The following is a 25714-nucleotide window of genomic DNA, read 5'->3' as shown; positions in this document are numbered from 1 at the left end:
GCACAATCTCCCCAGAAGCCTCCACATTTGTACCAAGCCATGGTGTTTGGCTTGGTGTAATATGCAAAGCAATCCTCCGAACACTTCAGGGAAAAATACAAAGTGCACAGTATATCCGTTGCTTCCAACTGTTTCACAAGTTCAGTACAGCACGAGCAGAACCTACCAGGGTCTAATTATAAAAACAATTAAATTCCCAAACCCACTCCCAGCTTCTAGGATCAGACAATGGGGACACAGTTAAGCCATCTAAGACTTTTTAGCTATTTCCTTGTCTAATCAGCATTTAAAATTAGCTAAGGGGTCAGGCTATCACAGCAATTATCCCGTTACTTCCAAAACCAGAAGTAGGAGTGATATAGCACCATTGTCTCACAAAGATCGAGAATAGACTGACAGGCCACTAACTGAGTCCACAGCAGTTTCAAAAAGTATCAGTTCAAAAGGCAGGTTCATTAGTGTAACTACAGCCAACATTGGGTTAACCATAACACACTCTCTCTCTCTCTCTCTCTCTCTCTCTCTCTCTCTCTCTCTCACACACACACACACACACACACACACACACGTCATATACAGTATTTGGTGCTCTAAAATTAAGCATCTGTAGATAAATCACCCCTTAAGCCACATAAAGAAATCCAAGCTATATACTTACAATGGGGGGAAAACATATATAGGGCTTTTTGATTAGATAGAAATCATTTGATGTAAGCAAGTCAGATGTGCTATGTCTTGAATTTTCATCCCTTGTGAAAAACCAGCTGCCACTACAGAGATAACTCTTAAAAAAAAAAAATCAGAACAGGAACCACATTTGTGCAATAGCAGAAGAATGAATTCTGGCTAATATGCAGCTTGATCTAGCTATTCCTCACTATAAAACAGAACATACATTCACCTGAATGATCTGTCATGTCTTTATCTTCTTATTATGACAGGTCCTTGATCTTTCGGCTCCTGAGATTCTTTTTAAAAATCTACCACCGAACAGTGCAGAGTGAAAAGGCTAAAATACTTGCGGTTAGCATAACATCTCCTTGATTGGTTTGCAATTCAGCTCTTTCACACACTGTTCAAAATTGAAGACAGTTTTTAAATATTGGTACTAGCTCGTGAAATGAAAGTCAGAATTCCTGAACCTAGTACCTTCTCCAGATGTTTTGGACTACAACTCACATCAAGGACCTGGGCTAAGTGGCCCCTTTTTGCAGCCTTACAGGCGGGTTGGGGGAGGAGGGGCAAAGAGAATTACAGCAAGGGTGTATACATGGAGGAAAAACAGGACACGGGAGGGCTGCAGCTTTAGTGGAAAAGCAGATGCCACACATGCCCAAAGTCCCAGTAGGGCTAGGAAAGACTCCTGCCTGAAAGAGGAGGCAAGTCACTGGTCAGCAATATGGAGCTAGGTTTGGTCTGACTTGTTATAAGGCAGTTTCCCACATTCCTAAAATCAAGCCCACTTCAGGAATGCAGGCTGTCAATTAAGTCTAATCAACAAGTGTACTTGGGCCTCTTCTATCTACCTAGCCTTCCTAAGCTTATCTTCCAATTAGTGAACATCCAAAGCCGTGAGCATCTGGGAACGGGCTGTGATAAAAAGGATCACCTCCCACTTCACCTCAATATTCTCCCAAACCGTATTGTGGAAGTGTTCGTTGTTGTGAAGTTTTTGTTCGTGCACGTGAACAAATTCGGAAACACTGCCAGACACAATTATATATAGAAAGATTGGAGTCTCAACAATTAGCACCAACATTAGAAGGAAGTGTCAGTAAGTGCTACAAGAGTGCCTTCTACACTATAAGCCAGGGGTTGTCAACCTGGTCCTTACCGCCCACTAGTGGGCGTTTCAGGATTCTAGGGGGGTGGTAGGGGGTTCTACAGCACAAGCTGAATCCTCCTTCCATCGAGCACTGGTGGGCGGTAAGGAAATTTTACCATCAAGAAAGATGCATTGGTGGGTGGTAGGTATAAAAAGGTTGACTACCCCTGCTATAAGAAATCCAAGGGTCTTCCATCACCCTTAATTCTTTACTGAAGTGCACAGAGAGTAATTTGGGATGGGGGGGCGGGTAAGCAATACCAGTGGGATATACAACTGACTGTTTACCGATCAGTGGAGTTCTCTTTATAAAGCCTGAAGCCTCTCTGTTTTGAGAACATTTTAGCTGTAGGAGCTGAAATGTCATTAGCTCAATTAAATTCCCTAACAATGTGACTTTTAAATCTAAGGGAGGAGAGTACAGAAATTCACACTAGATGTCTATTTTGGAGATATATACTTATTTGAGGCCTATGTCACTGAGCCACGGCCTTTCTGCTGTGCCATTCCTCCAAGCTCTCAAGAGACAACCATATTGTGTGTCACTCTACTCATATTTGATTCCAGTAAATGTGACAAACTGCATTTGAGAGCAAAACATTGCAGTGCTTGAAGCTGTGAAAAGTATCCCAGTGGTATTGGCCCAATGGCAGTTCTGGAGCATGCTTATTGTTAAGAGTTACTGCAGTCTACAGGTCCTCATCCAGTGCACATTCCTTTTCTAATGCTACAATAAGCAGTAGGAGAGCTAGACTTGCAGCCAGATCAGCACTGCCCTTTGTTTAGAATGCAGCTCTGGTTCTCAATCCTCCTTTTAGCCTCCAGCGGCTAGCATACTTAAGCCAAGAAGCACTGTTGCTGAGCAGCATTGTGGTGGAACAAGTAAAAGCAGCAGTGCACAAGAGAGATAGAGACGAGAAGTGAGACCCGTTCCCGACCTCACTATTACTTCTACAGTTTGTCCAAGCCCTTGGCACAGCCCACAGCACCAATGCAAATCTTGAAACTTGACTTAGTTGCCTATTTATGATCTCCCAGTCATTATTTCTGAACCTTGGTTTTTTATTTTTTATGTTTAAGGAACCAACAACTAAAATTACTTTTGCCATGTTACACATTTATTCACAAACTCACAGGCTGAATCGTTTCGGCATCTATAGGCGACTGAGCCAACTTCGGGTCTTTTGCACACTCTCCGTTGAAGTGTGCCACAGCTTCGTTTTGGCCTTTGTACAATGCTCTCTCAATTCTCTGTCGACTGACAATAGCGTCTGTCAGGTGAAATTAGTCACGTATGAATTCCAAGCACAGCCCTTCTGGGTGCTAGGGTGGGGCTCTGCTATTTCTGTCACAGCATCCTGGTAAGAAAATACGTTTTAAAAAAGCCTTGGGCCCCAATAATATTAAGGTTGTTTGCCCTTTCCTGCCCTTATACTGTACAACTCCCCTCTCCTGTCAGCAGTTCATAGGCTCTCTCCAGGTTCAGCTCCTACCTAGACCCTCTTCCCTGCTCTGTTTGTACTCTTGTTCCTCAAAACCCAGTTCCCAAAGTCTTCCTTCCCAGCTCTCTCTCTCTCTCTCTCTCTCTCTCTCTCTCTCTCTCTCTCTCTCTCCAACGCTCACCTGTCCAGACTTCCTTCTAGGAACAGACCTCAACTTGTCTCTCTGACCAATGCATTTTGCCGTCTCCTTCATTACCTGACCCTGCAGAGAAGACTCAGGGCCCTTCCAGTAGATGGCTTGGGATACCACAACATCTGCACAATACAGAGGAGGGGAATAACTGTGCAACTGTTTACACGCACAGGCTTTATAAGGGGTACTGAGGTGCTAGGGTTGTGCCACTTGTCAGTAACCACTGACAACCAAGCCACCACATTCAGCACAGCAACCTAACAGTAGCTCAATATACCAAGCAATGAACAACAACATCATGTTCATCAGTTACAAAATACTGTGGTAGAATACAGGATAAGATGGGGCTGGGTAATCTTTTTCTCTGCTAAGGGCCACATTCCCTCAGGTGTAATCTGTCAGGGGCTGCCTACCATCAGCTGACAAGGCCGGAGGCCTCTCATTTAAGATGGATGAGTAGGGAAAGAGGGGAGAACACCTTTAATAGTTGTGTCCTAGATGAAACTGTCACTCAGGTGGGCAACTGCTGAAATCCTCTCCTATACAAAACCATTAAAGGGTTCCTGCCCTCTTTTCCCACCCAGCCACCCCACACCCTCCTCTATCTTCACCCCAAACCTCTTTTCTCTCTTTTTCTACTACCACCTTTACATCATGTCACCCACTTGAAATTGGGCCATGGACCACAGCTTGGTCAATTTGCTTCGAGGGAAAGGGGTGTCGGTTGTGGACAACAAATAAAGCATGCACTCATTTGTACAATACAGTGACTATGCAGAAGGAAAGCCCCCAACACAGACGACAAGATGAGAAGCTGGGTTGTTCCCTTGGCACACATTGCTCTGCTTTAATAAATCTATACTCGGGTTTCAGTTTCCAATCTGACTGTGTCTATTTTTAACCTTCTTGACCTTCTGCATTAAGCTGAGGGATGAGAAGACAAGAGGTGGAAGAGAGATGGGTGCCTTTCATTGATCAGGACACAGTAAGCATCTGTGGGTAAGTTTGAAAAACAACAGCAGCAGCATCTGGCTAATCACAGCTTAAGCACATGAACACATACATGCACATAAGCAGGTATAAGACTGGCTGCAGGAGTACTAGTTAAAAGACAGTCACACCTAAAGCCAAAATTGTGTATAGTCAAAACATATTGGGTGCAATGGCAGGCGGGATTGCCAAAATCCTTTTCCCCAGAAGCCTGCACCCGTTCCGTCCCCTTTTAAATATTTTTTCAGTTGCCAAGCGCATAAAGCTAAAAGTGCAGAAGTTAAATGAACGTAGGCTGGGGGCTTACTGTATATAATATTATGGGCATGGCTCCATTCTTTCTCTTGCTGGGTCCCTTCTTAAACGTTATCTAATTGGACTTTTCTCACCACAAAACAATCAAAAGGGTATTTCATCCAGCAATTCAAGAGTTTAGCTTAAGACTAATGGGAAAGGTCTAGTCAGAAGATATGCAGGCATGCATAAATGTGCAAAGTGTGTCTAATACCACATTTATAAAGAACATGGTAATCAAGCAACCCATTGCTACAGCTGAATGGTCAGTGCAGGTTGCCATGTCTGTCAAAGAACCAGTAGTCCTGTCACCAACATTCAGTGGCAGATCATCACCACTCCCTCTAATAGCAAACTCAGGTGATTTGAGTGCTGAAAAGACAGAAAACAGGGAGGTGGGGGCGGGTGTATCAACATACTTGGTTGAAGTAATCGGCATGTAGAAACAAAATCCTTTAAAGCAAGGAAGTTGGTTAGCAGTTGAAAAAGAAACCTAGGAAAAGTTGGTGGGGTGTGAGCATCTGAAGGAACTTCTCTTGGGTTGGGGAATGAAAACACTGAAAGGGGACAGCAGACCAAAAGAGAGAGAAGAGGATAGTACCTGTATGCTTTGTTTCATATCACAGGTTCTACAAATGCTATAAACATAGGCTTTTCTTTTTTAAAAAATGAGAATTTGAGGATTATGGCTTATTTGAGGATTATCGTTCCCACTACCTCCTTTCCTGTGGATACCCATGGGTGAGAGGAGAAAGAAAAGAGCCATCTTGCTTGAGCTTTTTTTACAGATTCCTGAAGGATGTCGTGGCTGAGTAGCTGGAACTCTGAACAGAAGTACTTCTGGCAGGAGGAGACTGATGCACTGCAATATTTTGTTTCAGGTCCCTCTTGTACACCCCTGTTGTGCATTAATCTATATAGGCCCAGGAGCACAATAGGAGCAGGCTTGCTTTGATAGTCACAGCTCAAGGCCCCTGAATCTATTTTAATGCTTGGTGTTAGAACACGCAGAGTAAAAAGAGGAGAGCCTCTGAGAAGGTTCAAAGCACCTTCCATGCACTATGTATTTTTAAGCATTTTAATATGCAATCTAAAGCACAATATGACCACTGTTTAGGATCAATCTAGCCATCAATCCAATGGGTTTTTAAGAACTGATTGAGTCCCAATTCTATAAATTCTATCCCTAGATAGTGGTCATGTAATCTGATGGCAAAGGTATACTTTCCCCACCTAAAACATAGGCACATCTGCACACTATATACACATAACATATCCTGTATACCAATAATCATATATTTTTTAGTAGCATTGTCCTTTTAAAGCATTTTTTCCTTGCTTTTCCTTTGATCTAGCATCAAATATGTAAAAAAAAAAAACTTGAAAGTCTGTTTGTGATGGAAGCTAGGTGAACAGTCTCTTATAGTTAGAATTGTAGGGTGTGTGCTTTTTAATATAGTAAACAAATGCTTACTTTGCAAGAACATTTCAAAAGGGAAAAAAAGGATTTATGGCATATTGAGGTCGGGAGTTTCATTACTCCCGGCATTCAAGAACTGAGTTCCCTCCCTTTATTTTCCCTTATGGGGAAATCAGTAGCAGAAATCATACGTTCCCAATCCAATCTCTTGCATCTACAGAAAAAAGAAAGTATTGGACAAAAAACCTTTGCCTAAGACCCTGTAGAGCTGCTTCCAGTCCCTGGTTTGCACATCATATTAAGCTGCTGTTTTAAACCAAGTATAGGTTCAATGTGAACAAACAGGCTCATGGTTTGTTTCCCCCTGACTCTTGCTTGGTTTGTCTGCACGGCAGCAGCAGGAGTGGAAGGAGAAGCCTCATGGGAACTTTTGGGCAACATGCATCAGTGTGCTGCTCGTTCACATTAAACCATAGTTTGCTTTAAACTATGGTTTTGTATGATGCATGAACCAGGCTAGAGTAGACAATAGTGGGCTAACAGATATTCTGACATTGGACAAATAGGGAAGGGCCATAGCTTTGGAAGCAAACAATCCCAGGTTCAATCCCTGGTATCTCCAGGTAGGCTTGGGCAAGATCCTTGTCTAATGCACTGGAGAGTTACTACCAGTCAATACAGACCTAGTTGAACCAATGGAATAAAGGAAGCTTCCCATGTTCCTTAAGTCACAAATGAAGGAAGGATAGTTGGTCTGAGGTAGCTTTTCAGTGCTGCAAACGTTTATATTTGGGGACACTCAACCACATTGCCAGCTTGCAAGATTCAATAGCCACGGCTAATGAATAAGAGGCGGCTCTATGGATTGGCCAACTCAGCCATGCTGACTGGGACTGATGGGAGTTGGAGTCCTACAGCAACCAGAGATCACAAGGTTGGGAAAGGAGGGTTCTTGTAGCCCTCCTTTGCTAACACTGCAAATCTGGAACATACGGCTCATTTATTATGGTTGTTTGTTTGTAGAGCTATTCCACTGTTAGTAGCGAGCCACGTTTATCTGAAGGATATTTTTTAAAGTATCCCTGGGCTATCCAATCAGACCACACAGAGTCTACTTTTCAAATGTAACGTTCGTGCAACGCATATAAAGTTCGTGACAAGTGCATACTTCATTACAGGTGTGCGCTGAATATTAAAGGTGTGAGAAGAAATCCATTTTTATATAATCAGTCTTTATATGCCAGATTAAAGGCAGGTTTTGCTCTGAGGAGTGCAACAACTGAAGCTCATTAATTTTTAGTGCATGAACTGAAAATTTATACTCTTAGAATCATACAATCTTAGAGTTGGAAGGGACCCCCAGAGTCATCTAGTCCAACCGCTGCAATGCAGGAATCTCAGCTAAAGCATCCCTGACAGATGGCCATCCAACCTGTGCTAAAAAACCTCCAAGGAAGGAGAGTCCACCACCTCTCGTGGGAGTCTGTTACATTCCTGAACAGCTCTTACCGTCAGAAAGTTTTTCCAAATGTTTAGTCAGAATCTCTTTTCTTGCAACTTGAAGCCATTGGTTCGAGTCCTACCCTCCAGAGCAGAAGAAAACAAGCATGCTCCCTCCTCCATGTGACAGCCCTCAAGATATCTGAAGATTGCTATCATATCTCCCCTCAGTCTCCTCTTTTCCAGGCTAAACCTACCCAGCTCCTTCAAGCGCTCCTCCAGGATGATGACAAACCATTAATGAGTACTAATTAGGCGGGCTTGTAGCTGACTGACTGACCGAACCCAACAGTTACCTCATTCAACTCACATTTTACCAGCTTCCTCGCAAGAGTATCATGGGGGACTTTGTCAAAAGCCTTACTGAAATCAAGATGCATTATGTGCACAGCATTTTCCTGATTCACCAAGTTTGTAATTCCGTCAAAAAAACCAAAAAAACAATCAGATTGGTCTGGCATGACTGATTTTTGAGAAACACATGCTTGGTCTTAGTAATCACAGCATCCTTTTCTAAATGCTCACAGACCGACTGTTGAATTATCTGTTCTAGGACCTTCCCCTGGTACTGAAAAGCAGGAAGCCGAAAGATTTGAACATAGCACTTGATAGCAATAGAAGGTTTTCCGTAACACTTGGAAACATGCCATTTTCATGCAGCTTTAAAGAGGGAGGACTGAAGGCCAAACAGGAAGGATGGAGATTCAGAGCCACTTCAAAATAACTGTATTCAGCTATATAGAATCTACTGTATGCTATAGACAAGCTCACAGTATACAACATGTACCCAACTGTACCCAGCCAACCTTATTTTTATAAATAGGTTTCCCTTTAATGCTTAAAAAGAACTTTGCATTCAACTATATTTGGTCAAAGTCAGAACAACTGAGAATATATTTGCTGCCTAAGCAGCTGCTCAGATGAGCAGAAATAGCATTTTAAGTTACAATTTGAAAAACCATTTTCAACTGTAATCTATACCAACACTGTAGGCAGGGCAAATGCAAACAGAGAAAGCCGAATCATTGTACAGTGGTACCTCAGTTTATGAACTTAATCTGTTCCGGAAGTCCGTTCTTAAACCAAAACCGTTGTTAAACCGAGGCACACTTTCCCTAAGGAGGCCTTCCACCGCCGGTGCCCTTCCACCGCTCAAATTCCGTTCTTAGACCGAGGTAAAGTTCTCAAACCAAGACACTATTTCTGGTTTTGTGGAGTTTGTAAACCAAATTGTTCTTAAACCAGGCTGTTATTAAACCGAGTTACCACTGTATAAGCCTAGTTTGTTGGTACTCCTTTGGTAGGAGTAAAGATTTGGGAATTCGGAGGTTAGATGTCCAGGTGAGAGAGGAACACACTATTAGTTTTTGAGCATGTTTGGCATCTTTATTTCTATCCCCTTGGAGATACGGTACTTTGAGAAGCAGATTGTTTAGCCTGTTTTATTACTTGCTGCTCTCCTTATTCTAATCTGAAGTTGCTGTGCATTGTCTTATTGCTATTGTGGTTAAATCTGTGGATTCTGTGATTGATTTTAATTGCTGAATGGTGGGTTGCCCATGCTGGCTGGTTACTGTTGATTGGTCGGTTGTTCAATGAAGCAAATACGCTTCAGGTCTTGGGACTGCTATCTATTTACGGATTAAGTTCGTAAACCAAGGTACCACTGTACTCCATTGAAAAGGCACGTGGGCAGTGCAGGCTAAGCTATCCACAAAATGGGACAACCCTTCCTGTGGCACCAGTGGCAACCCACAACCTGAAGCAGCCATGGGAGAAAGCCTCCTTTGACAATCAGGACCCAAAGTTTGTGCCCCATGAGCAACAAAGAAAAGGGCTCGCTCAGGATTAAACTGGTTCGATTCTTCTCAACAGCAACCAAAGGGCATGGGGTTGCTGTTGTTGGCATCCATTTGACTCGAGACACAAGGGAGTGCGCCTCCAGGGGGTGAAGTCAAACCACTGAGTTAGCAGTACTGAAGTACCTGGGGTGCAAGGCTGGTCCTGTGTTGCCAAACGACAAGACCCCCTTCTCGGCCTCATGGGTATAGTCCAAAGGAAAGCACAGCAGTATATTTGGCACCAGATTGGGTGCAGGAGTTGCTGGAAGGAGGTGTACAAGGCGCCATCCAACCATCTTAGGGACTCCACTCCGGATTAGTGTAGGGTTTACTCCTTAGCCTTTTCTTCTCCCAAAGATATCCCACAAGGCAGAGGAAGTTTAGGATCAAAGTTTACCTTCTCCTAGAAGGGCTAGCTTCCCAGGTTGAGGAGCCCCATCTGCCCCTCACTTCCCTCTACAGCACATGCAAAAACCACCCTCACTGACCACTGGACCCAGTATTGGTCTCGTCCACTCAATCACCTCAATATTCTTGGTGTTCCAACAGCTGCTATAATTATAAATACTGATTACTCTGAAAAAGGGTAATCTGCCACTATATATACCGTATTTTTCGCCCTATAGGACGCACTTTCCCCCCTCCAAAAATGAAGGGGAAATGTGTGTGCGTCCTATGGGGCGAATGCAGGCTTTCGCTGAAGCCTGGAGAGCGAAAGGGGTCGGTGCGCACCGACTCCTCTCGCTCTCCAGGCTTCAGGAAGCTCTCCGCAAGCCGTGGGAGGGCTGCGCGAAGTCGCGCAGCCCTCCCACGGATTGCAGAGAGCTGCCTGCACCCCGAAACCTGGGGGTGCGCTGGGGGGGGTGCGGCTTGTGGAGAGCTGCCTGTTCTGGGGGCTGGGGTCAGGGGAAGCTCGGGCTTCCCCCGCCCCAGCCCCGCGCCTGGGGGGGGGGGAATAAAAAAAAATCTTTATTCCCCCCCCCAAAAAACCTAGGTGTGTCCTATGGGCCGGTGCGCCCTATGAGCCGAAAAATACGGTAAATATATATATTTAATAATATCCTTCCTTATCTAACAGAACATGTGGATGAGATCTTTTCTGTATTGCACAATGCAGGTAGCCATTCAAAGTCTTCCATTAAGGAACAATTAGCAAAACTGAGAGAAGGAGAAGAAACACTTATCTTTTGATTTCTATGACAACGGCAGAAAGAAACTCTATTAGATTTATCATAATTATCCCTTTAAAAACCAGTCTTTTCCAACCCTGGAACTAGTTCTGCAGACAATGGGATTCAAAGGTAAATGATTCCGATTAACAGGGATGGCAGTGAATGATAATGTTACAGATAGCATTACCAAAAAATAAAATTCAACACATCAAAGTAATAGATTTAATAGAGAGACAATAGGCTGGGCAGCCTCCACCGGAACATACTACAGTATTTACAAGGCAACTCTTGTTATCTGCCACTGAAAGGGGATATAAACAAAAAGAGCAAAGCATGGCTGTGAGTCAAATGCAGCACAGCACATCCTCTCTTGTTCCATTCCTTCTACATTCCATGCGCTTCTTATAGGACACATATTCAAGATCATCTAACAGGGATCAGTTACCCTTTGACCACTCTGTCCTATTCACACCCGCTGTCTCTCTCTCCAAGAGTTAATTCCATTCACTCGCCCACACGATCCATGCATGCTATGGGGAGTCCCATTTGCAGTACAGCAGTTTCATATAAAACAAGCAGTGTCAAGACAGGTAAGACATGTGAGATGCCAGAACCACATTCATAGCCAACTATCCCTTATACAGTGGTACCTCAGGTTAAGTACTTAATTCGTTCTGGAGGTCTGTTCTTAACCTGAAACTGTTCTTAACCTGAAGCACCATCTTTAGCTAATAGGGCCTCCCACTGCCACCGCGCTGCCAGAGCACGATTTCTGTTCTCATCCTGAAGCAAAGTTCTTAATCTGAGGTACTATTTCTGGGTTAGCGGAGTCTGTAACCTGAAGCGTATTTAACCTGAAGCGTATGTAATCAGAGGTACCACTGTATCCCGCTTTAGGTGGCTCTTGTATGTGGTAACTCTCAAGAAGTGCTGGATATCCACTCCTGTGCTGACAGAACTCTCAGAACATGCAGATGTGATTCTGCAACATCATTTAAGAAGTTTCCTTAATTTTTCATTAAATCAGCACCTAAGCCTGACAAATAACATGATGATAGCTCCCTTCCCCTATTGTTAAAATCCCTATCCAGCCACCTTGTTCGGTGCTTCTCATTGTGTTTGACAAGAATAATTGCTGATTTGGTCATCTGCTATTGAATTTTTACTATCTGAATTCCTAAAACTGCACCTTCATCCAAAAGTGGATTTCAGAGTAGTAGTAACAACACTTGCAGAAGTAAATGTAAAATTATCCATTTAATAATAATAATAATAAATAAATTTTATTTATATCCCGCCCTCCCCAGCCGAAGCTGGGCTCAGGGCGGCTAACAACAATAAAACAATACAAAAGTACAACACAAACAACGCTCTAAAATCATTCATTATAAAATTAATTAAGTTCAAGCCACTGGCCACTATTGGGCCAGAGCTCCGCGAAGATTGCCGAGGGAGGGAGTCAGGCTGTGCCCTGGCCAAAGGCCTGGCGGAACAGCTCTGTCTTGCAGGCCCTGCGGAAAGATGTCAAGTCCTGCAGGGCCCTAGTCTCTTGTGACAGAGTGTTCCACCAGGTCGGAGCCACAGCCGAAAAAGCCCTGGCTCTAGTTGAGGCCAGCCTAACTTCTCTGTGGCCTGGGACCTTCAAGATATTTTTATTTGAAGACCGTAAGTTTCTCTGTGGGGCATACCAGGAGAGGCGGTCCCGTAGGTACGAGGGTCCAAGGCCGTATAGGGCTTTAAAGGTTAAAACCAGCACCTTAAACCTGATCCTGTACTCCACCGGGAGCCAGTGCAGTTGATATAGCACCGGATGAATGTGATCTCGTAGCGAAGACCCCGTAAGGAGTCTCGCTGCAGCATTCTGCACCCGCTGGAGTTTCTGGGTCAGTCTTAAGGGCAGCCCCACGTAGAGCGAGTTACAATAATCCAGTCTGGAGGTGACCGTCGCGTGGATCACAGTGGCTAGGTCAGGGCGAGAGAGGTAAGGAGCCAACTGCTTAGCTTGGCGGAGATGGAAAAATGCCGCCTTTGTTATAGCTGCAATCTGCGCCTCCATGGAAAGGGAGGTGTCGAAGATTACACCCAAACTCTTAACGGACGGTGCTGGCACTAACTGCGCCCCCGCAAGAGATGGGAGTTGCCCCCCCAATCCCATATCGTCCCGTCCCAGCCACAGGACCTCTGTCTTCGAAGGATTTAGCTTCAACCGGCTCCCACGTAACCATCCAGCCACAGCTTCCAGACATCTGGAATTTAAATTTAAATTCCAGACATCTGGATTTAAACTCTATTTTAAAAAACCAAGGAAACCAGATTTTTAACTCAGCCCCAGCCATGTATGCACATATAATCTATTTATTAGCTCTGATAATTTATATCTCCATGCTGTAAATAGCTATAAAATTCAGAAGGTCAGTAGCTCAAATAATCAGACCACATCTGGAGGGCACCAGGTTAGGGGGGAACTAGTATATAGCACACCAATCTACTAAGCTAGACAGGCCTGCTGTCTATCCCAGCAAGGCTATGTTTATGCTGCTGCCCACATACCAATTGTCCTTGAGTTCTGCAAAACAGGAATTAAAGTTCACAGAAGAATTGCAATGGTGATAACCAAGCTGGCTTTAAAAAAATTCACAGGCCAGATTAGCATTGTGAGGGAGTAACACTACACTTATATATGAAGCATATTTCATCTGGCAAACTTACAACAAACAAACTCAAGCCCCAGCAATTTTGTTTTGATGGCAGGATTTTTTTTCCAGGCACTTATGTCAGCTTTGGACAAAACAGCACAATACAGGTCAAAGTCACTAGCAGGAATGCAGAAGGCAATAAATATTCTCAAAACAGCTCGCCTAAGCTGAAATCCACTTTCATTGGAGAAAGTGAACTCTATTAGTAAAACTCAAAAAGAAAAGGGGAAAAAACCCCTCTTTTTCTTGCAGAACTTCTCGTTGCGTCTTACAGAAAACAAAGGTTAAAAATACGTTTTTCAAAGGTGTTCTTTCTTCACACTCCCCAATTAAAAACTGCAAACAAGGGTCACATTTTGGTCTAAATATTTCCACACAAGGTCTCTTTTTTCCCCTTCCTGTCCTTCCCTCAGAAATACGTGGCCTACAGGCTAGAATTTCATAACATGCTGGCAAGCCACTGGGAAGAGCTGAAAGATACTGTTGTCTGGCCTGCTCATTATTAAAAGCATGATTCTGCCCACCACCCTGCTCCTCTATTATGAATATCTGAAAGCTACCAAATGTTAACATTCCCACCCTGACTCTCCCTCACACCCACTCCCTGCCATAAGCAACCGCAGAAATTCTAACGGCTTTACAGCTCAGGTCAATGAAATCAAATGAAGGGGGATTGGAACAACATTAACCCCACTTGCTTGCCTTTCCCCCTCCCAGAGATACTCGTTTTTCTGGCAATACCAGTGTACCTGCAGAAAATATCTAGATATTGGGTAACACAGACCTAGCAAAGCAACAGACAAGTCAAAACCAACATCATCATCAGAAAAAGGATTAGGGAACACAGAATTCAAATCAAAACCACAGAAAACTAGCAGCAGTCTGGTTCAAAAACTGCAGGTGCTGCCGAATGCGGTGGGTGGTCCAGCTTTTGGCTCCCAGTACCTTACTAGCTATGTTCAAGGTGTATAAAGCCATAAACAGCTTAGGACCAGGTTACCTGAAGGACTGCCATGTCCCTTAGACACCAGCCAGATTGCGGCCATCATCTGGAGAAGCCCTCCTGACTGTCACGCAGTCGTCCAATATTTGTTTAGTTTCTACGCAAGCTAATATTTTTGGCGTAGTGGCGCCAATACTTTGGAACACTGTTGCCATCGAAAGCAGACGAGCACCTACAATTTTGATATTTCCTCACCTGTTTTGTGAAGCAATTTCAGAGAACTAATTTAGTTCTGTGGTGGTCATGTGTTCTGCATTTTATGATTTTATATAGCTTTAATGCTCTTATTGTATTGCTGTTAGATGGATAGACAGATAGATGATATGAGAGGGGAGGGAGGGAGGGAGGGAGGGAGGGAGGAAAAAGAGAGGGAGGGAGAGAGAGGGAGTTGCCAGTTTAGAAATACTCTTATGAATAAATAAAATTAAGTGGGCGAACATTAGATATTTTTGCACCCAAGGCAAAAAAGCTATCAAAATGACAGGACTTCCATACCCAGTAGGGTGCCCACTTGAGAATCTGTTACCAAAAGCATAATTTTCATGCGAAAGCTGGCCCTGCACTTCTTCTCTACAGGAAATAAAGTCAGCTAGAGAGGAGAGGTCTTCAGTAGGAAGGGCCGCTCCTGTACACTAGCTGCCCTACTCCATGGCTCTCACTTCCTTCTCCCCCCTCCCTCTTTCCCAAATATTTGACAGGTTAAGGGAACTGAATGAAACAAATGAAGTACCTTTGTGCAAATCTACCTACATTAACATCAAAATGCATCCCAAATAAGGTTTTGAGTTTTCTTGTCGCAAAATTTGATGTAGCTTTGCTCATTATACCTTTAAAAGCTTGCCGTGGAAAAATGTAGGTCAGGAGCGCCTGCAGAAGACACTGCAAATGCAAATCACACTGGCACATCTGTGCTAAATTCAGACCCACAAAAACAAAAAAGCTGTGCTAACATCTTCAGAGAGGTGTTACTTTAGAGGCCTGTACAGTGACACACAGCTAAGCAGCACAAATGCGGAGAAGGTTAAGGCTGGCCAGGAACTTCTCACCTGACCTAACCTCTGTCTCCCCCATGCAAAGAGTTACTCATGCCACAAAAGTGGAAAAAAGTGAAAATAACTTAAGTCAACAAGGCAAACATTGACTTTCTAACCTGATTATTGACAAACATTATTTTTCACTCCTTAAAATATTTATATATAAACAAAAGCAACACAGCCCATAGCAGCTGTGTTGCTTGGTCATTATTAACATATCTGACCCACAAACTACTGAGCATTAGTGGTATCACACCTGTTGGTTTTGTATCAGGAGGGACTAGAGAAAATCTGATTTACCCCATTACACAGACTTTCACTGGTCGATCTCCAAAGTCTCTTCTGATTGTTCCAACAGAGAGCTCCAATTTTTAATTCCCAGGGCAAAATACCTAAATGTATCTATTTCACGTTAACAGTTATGCTTCCTTCCCATGCCATTCAACAAATTTATGTGTTTTATATTCTGTAACTTGGTTTTCCCCCCTGTTAGCAGACCTTAAATAAATTACATTTATTTATATTACAACTGTTGGCAAAAGGAGTTACAAGACTTTTGAGACTGGAGTCCAATTGAAGGGCAACTGGAATAGTGGGCCTTTGCCATGTCCTATTAGATTGTGATACTTTGGAATAAGAAGAGTGCTATAAAAAAAAGCATCCATTCAAACTTACACAACAAATACAGTGGTACCTCGGGTTAAGTACTTAATTCGTTCCGGAGATCCGTTCTTAACCTGAAACTGTTCTTAACCCGAAGCACCACTTTAGCTAATGGGGCCTCCTGCTGCCGGAGCACGATTTGTGTTCTCATCCTGAAGCAAAGTTCTTAACCTGAAGCACTATTTCTGGGTTAGCGGAGTCTGTAACCTGAAGCATATGTAACCTGAGGTACCACTGTAAGTCCTATTTAGCTGTCAACATTGATTCCACCTTCCTTCCTAAGTCTCATCAAGTTCATAGATCATATAGCTTGCTTTAGTGGAAGAGCACGTTAACACTGTCCATTTCACATCATCATCATCATCATCAAGCTAATTCCATGTTTCCTTTCCTCCACTGAACTTCAACAGAACAAGAAGCATGCTTCAGAAAGCATGTATGCTTCTTAAAGCAGCTGAATGATGATTGCTACATATGAGTAATTTTAACAGACACCCCACTTTAAACTAAGTTCAAGCCATCTGTTCCACCCCTCAATTATACAAAGCAAAATAAACCTCCAGCAATGCCCCGTAACAAACAATGCAGATGTCAATCTACTTCTGTCTGTATTTACGTTCTCCGCCAACCCCACGCCGTTCATGGGGCATTAGTAGCATCTCGTGTTGCAGAGAACAAATTCATCATCAGAATCCAGAATCGGGGGGGGGGGCAGAGAGGGAAGAGCATTTGTTATTACTATTTATCCACTTGATCCTCTCTGTCCCGTGTCCCAGATCCTCTCTGCATTCCTACATTACCAAAGTATGATGAGATGAGGCCACAAGGGAGTGAAAAACATGGCTGTGAGAGCCATCTTGGGGAACGGCGCATAGCTTATGCACAACTATAGCACAGTATCGCCAGCTGCATCTGTAGGTGCAGGCACAGAACAGCCCTGACCCAACTGTGGTGTGGTTAAGGGAGAACGTAGTGTAAAAAAAGAAAGGGTGCATGTTACTAAGTTGAAAGTGATGGGAAAGGGCAAGCAAAGACTGGCATGAGGGTATGAGGGGGCAAGCTAAAGAAAATGACAGAGCCTTAGAACAACCAGAATACTTTCAGAGAAGGCCAAAGAGGAAAGAAGTTAATTAGGATTGCCATAACCAAAGTCTTTTTATCCCAGGTCTCTACATATATATCCAAAGCACCAAAATAATAAGGAGCATGTAAGAAGGGGAAAGGGGGAAATATATGATTTGGAAAAAATGCTGTTATAAATTATGTAGATTTACATGTATGTGATATTTTCAAAGGTGTGGCTCTAGAAATGAATTCAGTAGAACTATAAATTTCAGAGTGCTTTCTCGTCTCTTCTGCATTTGTCCTTGCAACCACCCTCTGTGTGATAGGCTACAATTAATCCAAGGAATTTGAAATAATTCTCCTAGCTCTGTTTTATCATCAGCTGTTGCTTTTCATTTCCTGCCAGTCTCTTTCAAACAGTATCTGTCTAATGCACTCTTTCCTGCCAGCTTAATCAGAAGTGTTGAATTAAGAGTACAGTTGTACCTTGGTTGTCGAACGGAACCTGTTCCGGAACTCGGTTCAACTTCCAAAACGTTCGGAAACCAAAGTGCGGCTTCTGATTAGCTGCAGGAAGCCAATTGGAAGCCGTGTCGGACGTTCAGTTTGGCGTTTGGGAGCCAAAACGTTTGACTCGCAAGGAGTTTGGGATCCAAGATACGACTGTAGTTTATAGTGATACACTTCTAAGGACCGCTTCACAAGGTAATTTGGGGCAGCTAAAATGCATAGGTTGTATCCAATGAAGCCATCCAATTTGAGTAAAGACTTCTGGTTGTGCAACAGAACTTCCCTTCCCTCTCCTCTCCTCTCCTGCCACACTCCCTGTAAATCTGCCTTGGTGGAGAACAGGGGGAAGTACTGCTGTGCAAATGGAAGTCCTTGCACAAATGGAACAATTTCATTTTCTACAACACCACTATTTTAATTTTGCATCATTTAGTTAAACACAGAATCCAAATATTAGTCAGTATTAACCCTCGTCCGCTTCAGATATTCCTTACGCCCTCTGTCACTGTCACAGATTAGGATAAAAATGGAGAGGTGTCTATGACTACCTCTCTTCAGCCTTCAGGGTTGAACATCCTCAAAAAAAATTCTCAACTCAAGAGAGGAGAGCCCCAGTTTCCAATTTATGATAGAAAAAAGGGGCTACTTATAATGTTCTTTGTTATCAGAATATCTTTTAACTATGATACCATCTCTAAATCATGCTCTCTTCATAATGACTATTTAAGGCTTCGCTGAAACTACCCACATGTGAACTATTTGCTAACAACTGTAGCACTTGCCACCAGGAGTTAGATAACCAAGAAGTTATATATAGGGCCCATATGGCAGTGACCAATACTTAAAGATCCACATCCTGTTATCTCTCCACTGAGGTAACAATGAACAACAACCAGCCCCAAAGTTACACTTTTTTCCACCTGTTTTATTCTTTCTGAACTACTCTTGGGCTTATGATGTAACTGGTTAGCTCCATGTTGAAAGCCATTCACAGCAGCTTTCCCCATGTCCACTTTCTCTCCAGATAACACTAGACTACAACTTCCATCATTCCTTGACCACTGACCATACTGGCAGAAGCTGATGGGAGTTAGAATCCAACAACATTTAGAGGGCACCAACGTGGGCAAGGCTGGCTTAAACCTTTGGCCAGATAACCATCATCTTCTGATGGGTGAAAAGTAGGGTACGTGAAATGTAGACAAATGCAATCTAGAACCCCATTTGACCTGGGACTGTACTGCTGATGTGCAGAAGTCAGGCCACGGCTCCTGCTAATGAAACTATTTCAGACAATATCTCAGATAAAACAAACTGACACTCAAGAAGATTCAGCTGTGAATTTCAAGTATTTAGTCAACATTAAATGGGGTAATAGCTCAGTGGTAGAAGGCAGAAAGCTCTGAAGGCAGAAAGCCTTGGGTCTAAGCCCCAATATTTCCGGTTAAAATAAACTGCAGTAGGGATGGGAAAGACCCGCAGAAGGCCTTGAAGAATGCTGATTAGGGTAGAATACCCTTTGCCAACCTGGTGCCCTCCAGATGTTTTGGACTACAACTCCCATCATCCCTAGTCAATATAACTGATGGGAATTGTAATCCAAAACACCTGGGGGACACCAAGCTGGCAAATGCTGGGTTAGGATGATTATACCAAGCTGCCACTAAAAATAGCTGGCCCTTCCATAACGTGTAGCACAATTAAAGCAGTGTCTAAAAACCCCACCATGTAATAACACCAGGAAAAGGACCGCAGCAAGTTATTCTGCACATTATGGAAGGGGGTGGGGTGAGAGAGTGTGACACAGGGCTGATGTTCCTGTATTTCTTGTATTATTAAATTATGCCCTCATGCATAGGCTCTTTCCAAGTCGACTTTCCTACAAGTATTGCTGTTTGTTGCAGCAGGGTAACTCTAAAGGAGCTTGAAAATCCAGTAGATATTCACCATTACAAGGAAGGACCCTGATCCAACCCAGTAATGAAGATCCTGTTTTTATTTCCATCAGTAAAAAGTGTGAGGGGGTATTTTTCTTTTTAATTTATTTTGAGTTCTGCAGTGTGGGCTGTATACATTTTCAGAAACGAAACGCCACAAAACTACAAACTTGCTGTTACATCGGCTACAGATCACCAAGAAATGCATGGGATCAAGAGGATTTGCAAGCTGTAAAGCGAAGAGTGATGTCTGTTCCATAACTGTTGACAGAAGCCTGCGCGAACGAACCAGCCAGAGTTGAAGCAACATTTGACCTTAGCAATCCCATCTCTGCACATCAGTCTTACCTTATAATTGCTGGAATTTACCCACGAGGTAGCAAGGCCATCAACCATTTTATCCAGCATGGTCTGATCATGTTCCAGATCGGCAGATTTCTGTTTATCTGAGAAATAGTCTATCAGTTCTTGGCCAACCTGAAGTCTCTTCCCAACATCCTTCTGCAGAACCTGGACCAAGCAACCCTCCATGGTGGGCTCCATGTTGTGCTAGGAAAACAGCACAGCCAGTGGAGAAGCTAGAGGGCAGCAGGTTTGAAAAGTCCTGCTGCAGATGTCTCCTCTAGGTCGCCTCTTTGTTCGATGAAGGTTACCAAGGGTCTGGATTTCAAAGACGTGATTCTGGGAATGGCAACAATGCACCATGTGTGTCTGAAGAGCAGCTGGCAGGTTATTAAAAGTTCAATTCAAAATAACTAGTAATAGATAAATAAAGCTGGGAGCGGACCAGCCGTGCTGTATGACCAGGTCTGTGATGCTTCTCTGTTCAGCAGTCCATCCTGAAAGAAAATTTTAAAAGAGGGAAAAGTTAGAGGCAAACTAGGAAGAAAGCAAACAGCCAAACAGCATAAAGTCCCAGCTGAGATACTTAAAGCTGTCATGTTGTGTGTGTGTGTTGTTGTTTTTTAAAGTAGTAATTTATCTATCTGTTCCCTTGCAACCATTCCTTGCAACTATTCTCATGTATTACACAGCACTGCAGTCTGCCCCAAAGAAGAAAAAGGAGCCAATCCTGTTATACAGGGCATCAACTGCTAAGGGGAAAAAACCACGTAGACAAACAAAAAAGAAACCCACATTTTCTTCATCAACAAAAATGCAGTCAACAAATTATAATATGGGTTTCTGGCTGTCAACTGTATGGAGAGACGGATACTTTGCCATGGGTGCTGTCTGCTGAAATCAGACACGACCAAAAGAAAGAGAAAAAAGGCTTGAGAAAGAACCACTGAAGCAGTCGCCTCCTGTTCTGTCTGTGTGCGCATCAGACACACAGAGCAAGTGACAGCAAGGTTTTGCATATTGGTGATAGCACAGGGCAAGTCTGGATGAGAAAGCAAGTCTGAATGACTCCCTGAAGCCAGCTTCATGTTTTTAGCAGCTACTTTGAGAAATATACTGCACTGTCAAGAGTTTCAACATGCAGACCTCCAGAATGCTATCCATATCCTGGCCTCCCAATAAAATTATTCATGTAAGAATTACCACATAACTTCTATGTTTGAAAGCACTAACTGTGCAGCTTTGTACAGGGTTACTCAGAAGTGTACCCCGCAGATTTCAATGGGACTTATTCCCAGGTTAGTATGTATACCAGGAATGGGGAACCTGTGTTCCTTCAGATGCTGTTGGACTCTTTAGTCCCTTCAGCTCCAGCCAGCATGGCCAACAATCAGGGATGATGGGAGATGGAGTCCAGCAATGACAGGGGCCAGAGGTTCCCTCTCCTTGGTGTATACAACTGCAGCCTTAAAACTGCTACCAAAGATAGTGGTCATGCATGTTGCCAAAGTGTCCTAAGAAATCTGGTATCTGCAAGGTCTCCACTGATGCCAGATGGAGGTTCATTATACAGTGGTACCTCGGGTTAAGTACTTAATTCGTTCCGGAGGTCCGTACTTAACCTGAAACTGTTCTTAAGCTGAAGCACCAGTTTAGCTAATGGGGCCTCCTGCTGCCGCCGCGCCGCTGGAGCATGATTTCTGTTCTCATCCTGAAGCAAAGTTCTTAACCTGAAGCATTATTTCTGGGTTAGCGGAGTCTGTAACCTGAAGCGTATGTAACCTGAAGAGTATGTAACCCGAGGTGCCACTGTATATATTTTAGGTGCCAGGCAAAAATGTTCCTCTTCACCCAGGCCTTTAAAATGTGTCTGTGGGAAGGGGTGATTATTGTTTTGCTGTTTTGTTTTAATTATTTACTTGTTTTTATCCTGTATTTTATTCTGTGAACTGCCCTGGGACCTTAGGGTGAATGGCAGCTAATTAATATATTATTATAAATTATAAGCATGACTATTATTATTATTATTATTATGCATCTGTTTCTAACGCGGCCTTGTATTCAAGCATCAGCCCGGCAGGTATAGGGAAAAGGAATTCCATGCAAGCAAGTGAACAGGCTGGTTGAAGCAAGGCAGAGCGCTTCATTCGTCCTCTGCCCTAACACAGAAATGCAGTCCCTCCTCCAAGTGTCAGTGTCTTCAAAAACTCCTGTGTTTTCAAACAGGACTTTTAGAGAGAGGCAGAGGAAGCACATACTGGAGGTCCCCCCCCCCCCCCGGTGACAATGCTGCCAACTCTTCTGTATCACTTTACCAGCAGCTGCAGGCTCTATGTTCCCTTCCCCCTCCATAATGAAATGAATCTTTGTTCACACATATTCCAATACAGTACACTCTCTCTCTCTCTCTCTCTCTCTCTCCATTAATTCTGGCAGACACACACCACAACCCCCACAGCCCTTCCACTTCAGTCTTCCATGTGGCCCTGCTTATGCGGCTAGAAAAGTACCACTTGCATGGTTTTAAAAAAATGGGGGGGGGTCTCCACATCCTAAAAACTATTATTTGCAGGTGCCTTTTAATGTAAAGAAAAATAAGCTGCCTAATGATAACATCTGAAGCTCCTGGATGTATAGAAAGTAGGGCATACTTGAAGGAAAACAGGTCAAGCTCAGTTCAAAAGAGAAGGCCGGCCGGCGGGGGGGGGGGGGCGTGTTAATCAGACAGCTGTAAAGCACATCTCTTGCCAAGTAAACAATCAGGGCAAACCTACAGGCATCACCCAGTACAAAAACAATACAGTACAATAATACATCCTAATTGACTTTTATCTGAAGAGCAGAGTGTCAGCAAAGTGTCTTTCCTCACAGACTGTATTTCTAGGTCATCATTGCTGCAGTTCTCTTTTCCCTTTTTTAATATAAAGAGCCCCGACCGTCAGTGAAATGACAAAACTCCTCCAGCAGTCATGGCCTGTATGTTGTCTATTCAAAACAGCCTCCCCTGCCCTGGCGAGTTCCAAATGTGTTGGGACTATACCTCTTGTCATCCCTGACCATTGGCCATGCTGGCTAGAGCTGATGGGAGCTGCAGTCCAAAGTATCTGGAACGCACCAGGTTCGGGAAGGCTGGACTTAAAGATAATGTATACCCTTCTCCATAAACAATTAGCTCACAAAAAAGACTCTGCACAAACGTCCCTCGCTGAATCCTAAGACACAAAACGAATTCCCAGAGCAATAGACAAGTGGGCAAAAACATCAAAATGGTGCTGGGTGTGTGTATCAGTACCCCACACAGGGATGATGCAGATGTTACTTGTGGGTTATAAGAGTTCGGGAAATGTAACTTGAAGGGTAAAGGGCTTTCTTATTAGAAAAAATGAGGCTCATAACACATCCATTAGGCCACCCATCCCTAACATGGTGCCCTCCAGAAAATCTGGACTACAACTCCCATCAGCCCCAGCCAGTCTCACTCACTGTATTAAGGTTGTACAGCAGGCTTAGATAAAACTTTAAAGTTCAACGCAGCCACCCTTATCTAGATATTAACACTATGGGTCAGGGATAGATAACTAGTAGTCCTCCAGCTGCTGTTAAACTCCAAGTCCCATCAGCCCTAGCCAGCAGGTCCAATTGTTAAGGATGATGGGAGCTGGAGTCGAATATCATATGGAGAAGACACAGGTTCCCCACCACTGCCATAGACAAAATCCTCTGACAACCATACACACACACACACACACACAATTGAGAGGCAGAGAGACAGGAATCTGCACAATATTGACTTAAGTAGTCATTTATTGCAGGCTGCAAGATCAGCTATGGCACATTTCTGGAAGAATCCTTCAAATGCTAATCTTACCTACTGGTACAGATGGTTTGGGAAACAGCAATAATGGAAGAACAGACATTAAAAAATGTGAGTCATAGGAGGTCAAAGCACAGAAGACAAATTTATTAGTACATGATATGATTTGGTGACATAAACTAATGTGAAAGAGCATGCTCGATGCCAGATGCTGGCAAATCAATGGATGTGGATGATATAGACTTTTATAGAGGATCCCTTTGTTGATTTTGTGTTATGTTAGGTATACTGAGAGGACCACACTATTACTTTTAACAGAAAGAGGGTCATTTTTTTAGTATCATATTGGCTTGTCAGCACATTATGTCTTTTATTCTGGACCATACTTTATGGACTTTACATGGCATGCCTATTATTATTCACTGAGCTCAAAGTACCTATAATTATTTTAGTTGCTTTTGAAGACAGTTTACTGCCAAATGGCAGTGCTTTTGTAATTATATAAAACCAATAAAAAACTGTTGTTGTTTTAAAAAGAGAACAGTCAATTGCGCAACTATAAATAAACAAAAAGAGCATCTCGAAGCCTACTGTCAACAGCTGGACTTCAAATATCTTAACCATTAATTTTGGCCTGCACCTTACATTATGAAGCTTTCCTGTGTATTACAACATCCAACTACCTGGATCCCTTTGATAGTCACCAGACCACAAACAAGGGCTTCATGTCAAGGAAGAAACTGCCCCAGGAGCTATCCCTTCATTTCTCACAAGAAGTTCACGTATGTTCAGGATGGTTTGGCCAATGTGAGAAAACCACCCCAATATCTATATCCACTGCTTCCGGAGAACAACTGGGCTGGTTTCCCCATCCTTCCTATCCCTTTATGACTTCGTACGGTATTAGCTGGAGGCTGCATGAATCCAGTGATTTGTTAGCTGAACACAGCAGTGTTTGTCTTCCTGAGAATTCAAACTGTGGAAAGAAGCTTAAGAATACCAAAGTACCGTATTTTTCGCTCTATAGGATGCACTTTTCCCCCTCCAAAAATGAAGGGGAAATGTCTGTGCGTCCTATGGAGAGAATGCAGGCTCCTTGGCTTCAGTGATAGCAACACGAAGCCTCCAAAGCGCAGAGGGAGAGCTCCCCCCGCGCTCCAGAGGCTTCGCGTTGCTGTCACTGAAGCCGCCTGAAGCCCCCGGAGCGCAGAGAACTCCCGCTGCACTCCAGGGGCTTCAGGCAGCTATCCACAAGCCTTCGGAGCGCAGCAGGAGTTCCCGCTGCACTCCGAAGACTTGCGGATAGCCGCCTGAAGCCTGGAGAGCGAGAGGGGTCGGTGCACACCAATCACTCTTGCTCTCTAGGCTTCGCTTCGCTGGAGAGGTGCTGCACAGTTTTCCCTCTCTGCGCAGCGCCCCTTCAGCGAAGCGGGAGGAGAAATGGAAGGGACTCCGTTTCTCCTGCTGCTTCGCTGAAGGGGCGCTGAGCAGAGAGGGGGAGATTTTTTTTTCCTGTTCTCCCCCTCCTATGGTCTGGTGCGTCCTATAGTCCGGTGCGTCCTATAGTCCGGTGCGTCCTATAGAGCGAAAAATATGGTAGATTATAGGAGTAGGTTTTAAGTGGCTGTGGCACAACCTATAACAGAGGAACCTCTTGAAGCAGAGAATGCTTGCCGGTGGGTGGGCAGGGGGGGAGAGATGCTGACCTGATGCAGATAAATGCTATATCCCAGGGGTTGTCAACATTGTGCCCTGCAGATGTTGCCCGACTACATAATTCCTTCCCATTGGCTATGCTTGCTGGGGCTGATGGGAGCCGGGAATCCATCATGTTGGCTACCCCTTGCCAATCAGATTTGGTCAGATTTTCAAGAGTCGGCCATAACTCTCTGCCAATGGGTTATGCAACACTTCTGCAAAGATTCCCCCAAGAAGCAAGAGCAGGAGCCGGGGGACAATAACGGGTACTGTTC

At 43.7% G+C, this 25714-nt stretch overlaps 1 protein-coding gene across 16 annotated transcripts in view; it reads right to left on the bottom strand.

The window, feature by feature from the left end:
• The window catches only part of CLASP1 (cytoplasmic linker associated protein 1), a 163330-nt gene that overhangs the window by 117641 nt on the left and 19975 nt on the right, over nt 1-25714 (bottom strand). For all 16 annotated transcript variants that reach the window (XM_083584369.1, XM_083584380.1, XM_083584388.1 and 13 more), the window contains exon 2: nt 19934-20424. In XM_083584369.1, coding sequence (XP_083440495.1) covers nt 19934-20128 — 195 coding nt within the window. In that variant the 5' untranslated portion in view covers nt 20129-20424. The remainder of the gene's footprint in view (nt 1-19933; nt 20425-25714) is intronic.

The sequence above is a fragment of the Podarcis filfolensis genome, assembly GCF_964270895.1.
Source record: "Podarcis filfolensis genome assembly, chromosome: 1".
NCBI classification, from domain to species: domain Eukaryota; kingdom Metazoa; phylum Chordata; class Lepidosauria; order Squamata; family Lacertidae; genus Podarcis; species Podarcis filfolensis.
Note: the sequence above shows the minus strand (reverse complement) of the source record. Positions and strands in the feature narration are given on the sequence as shown.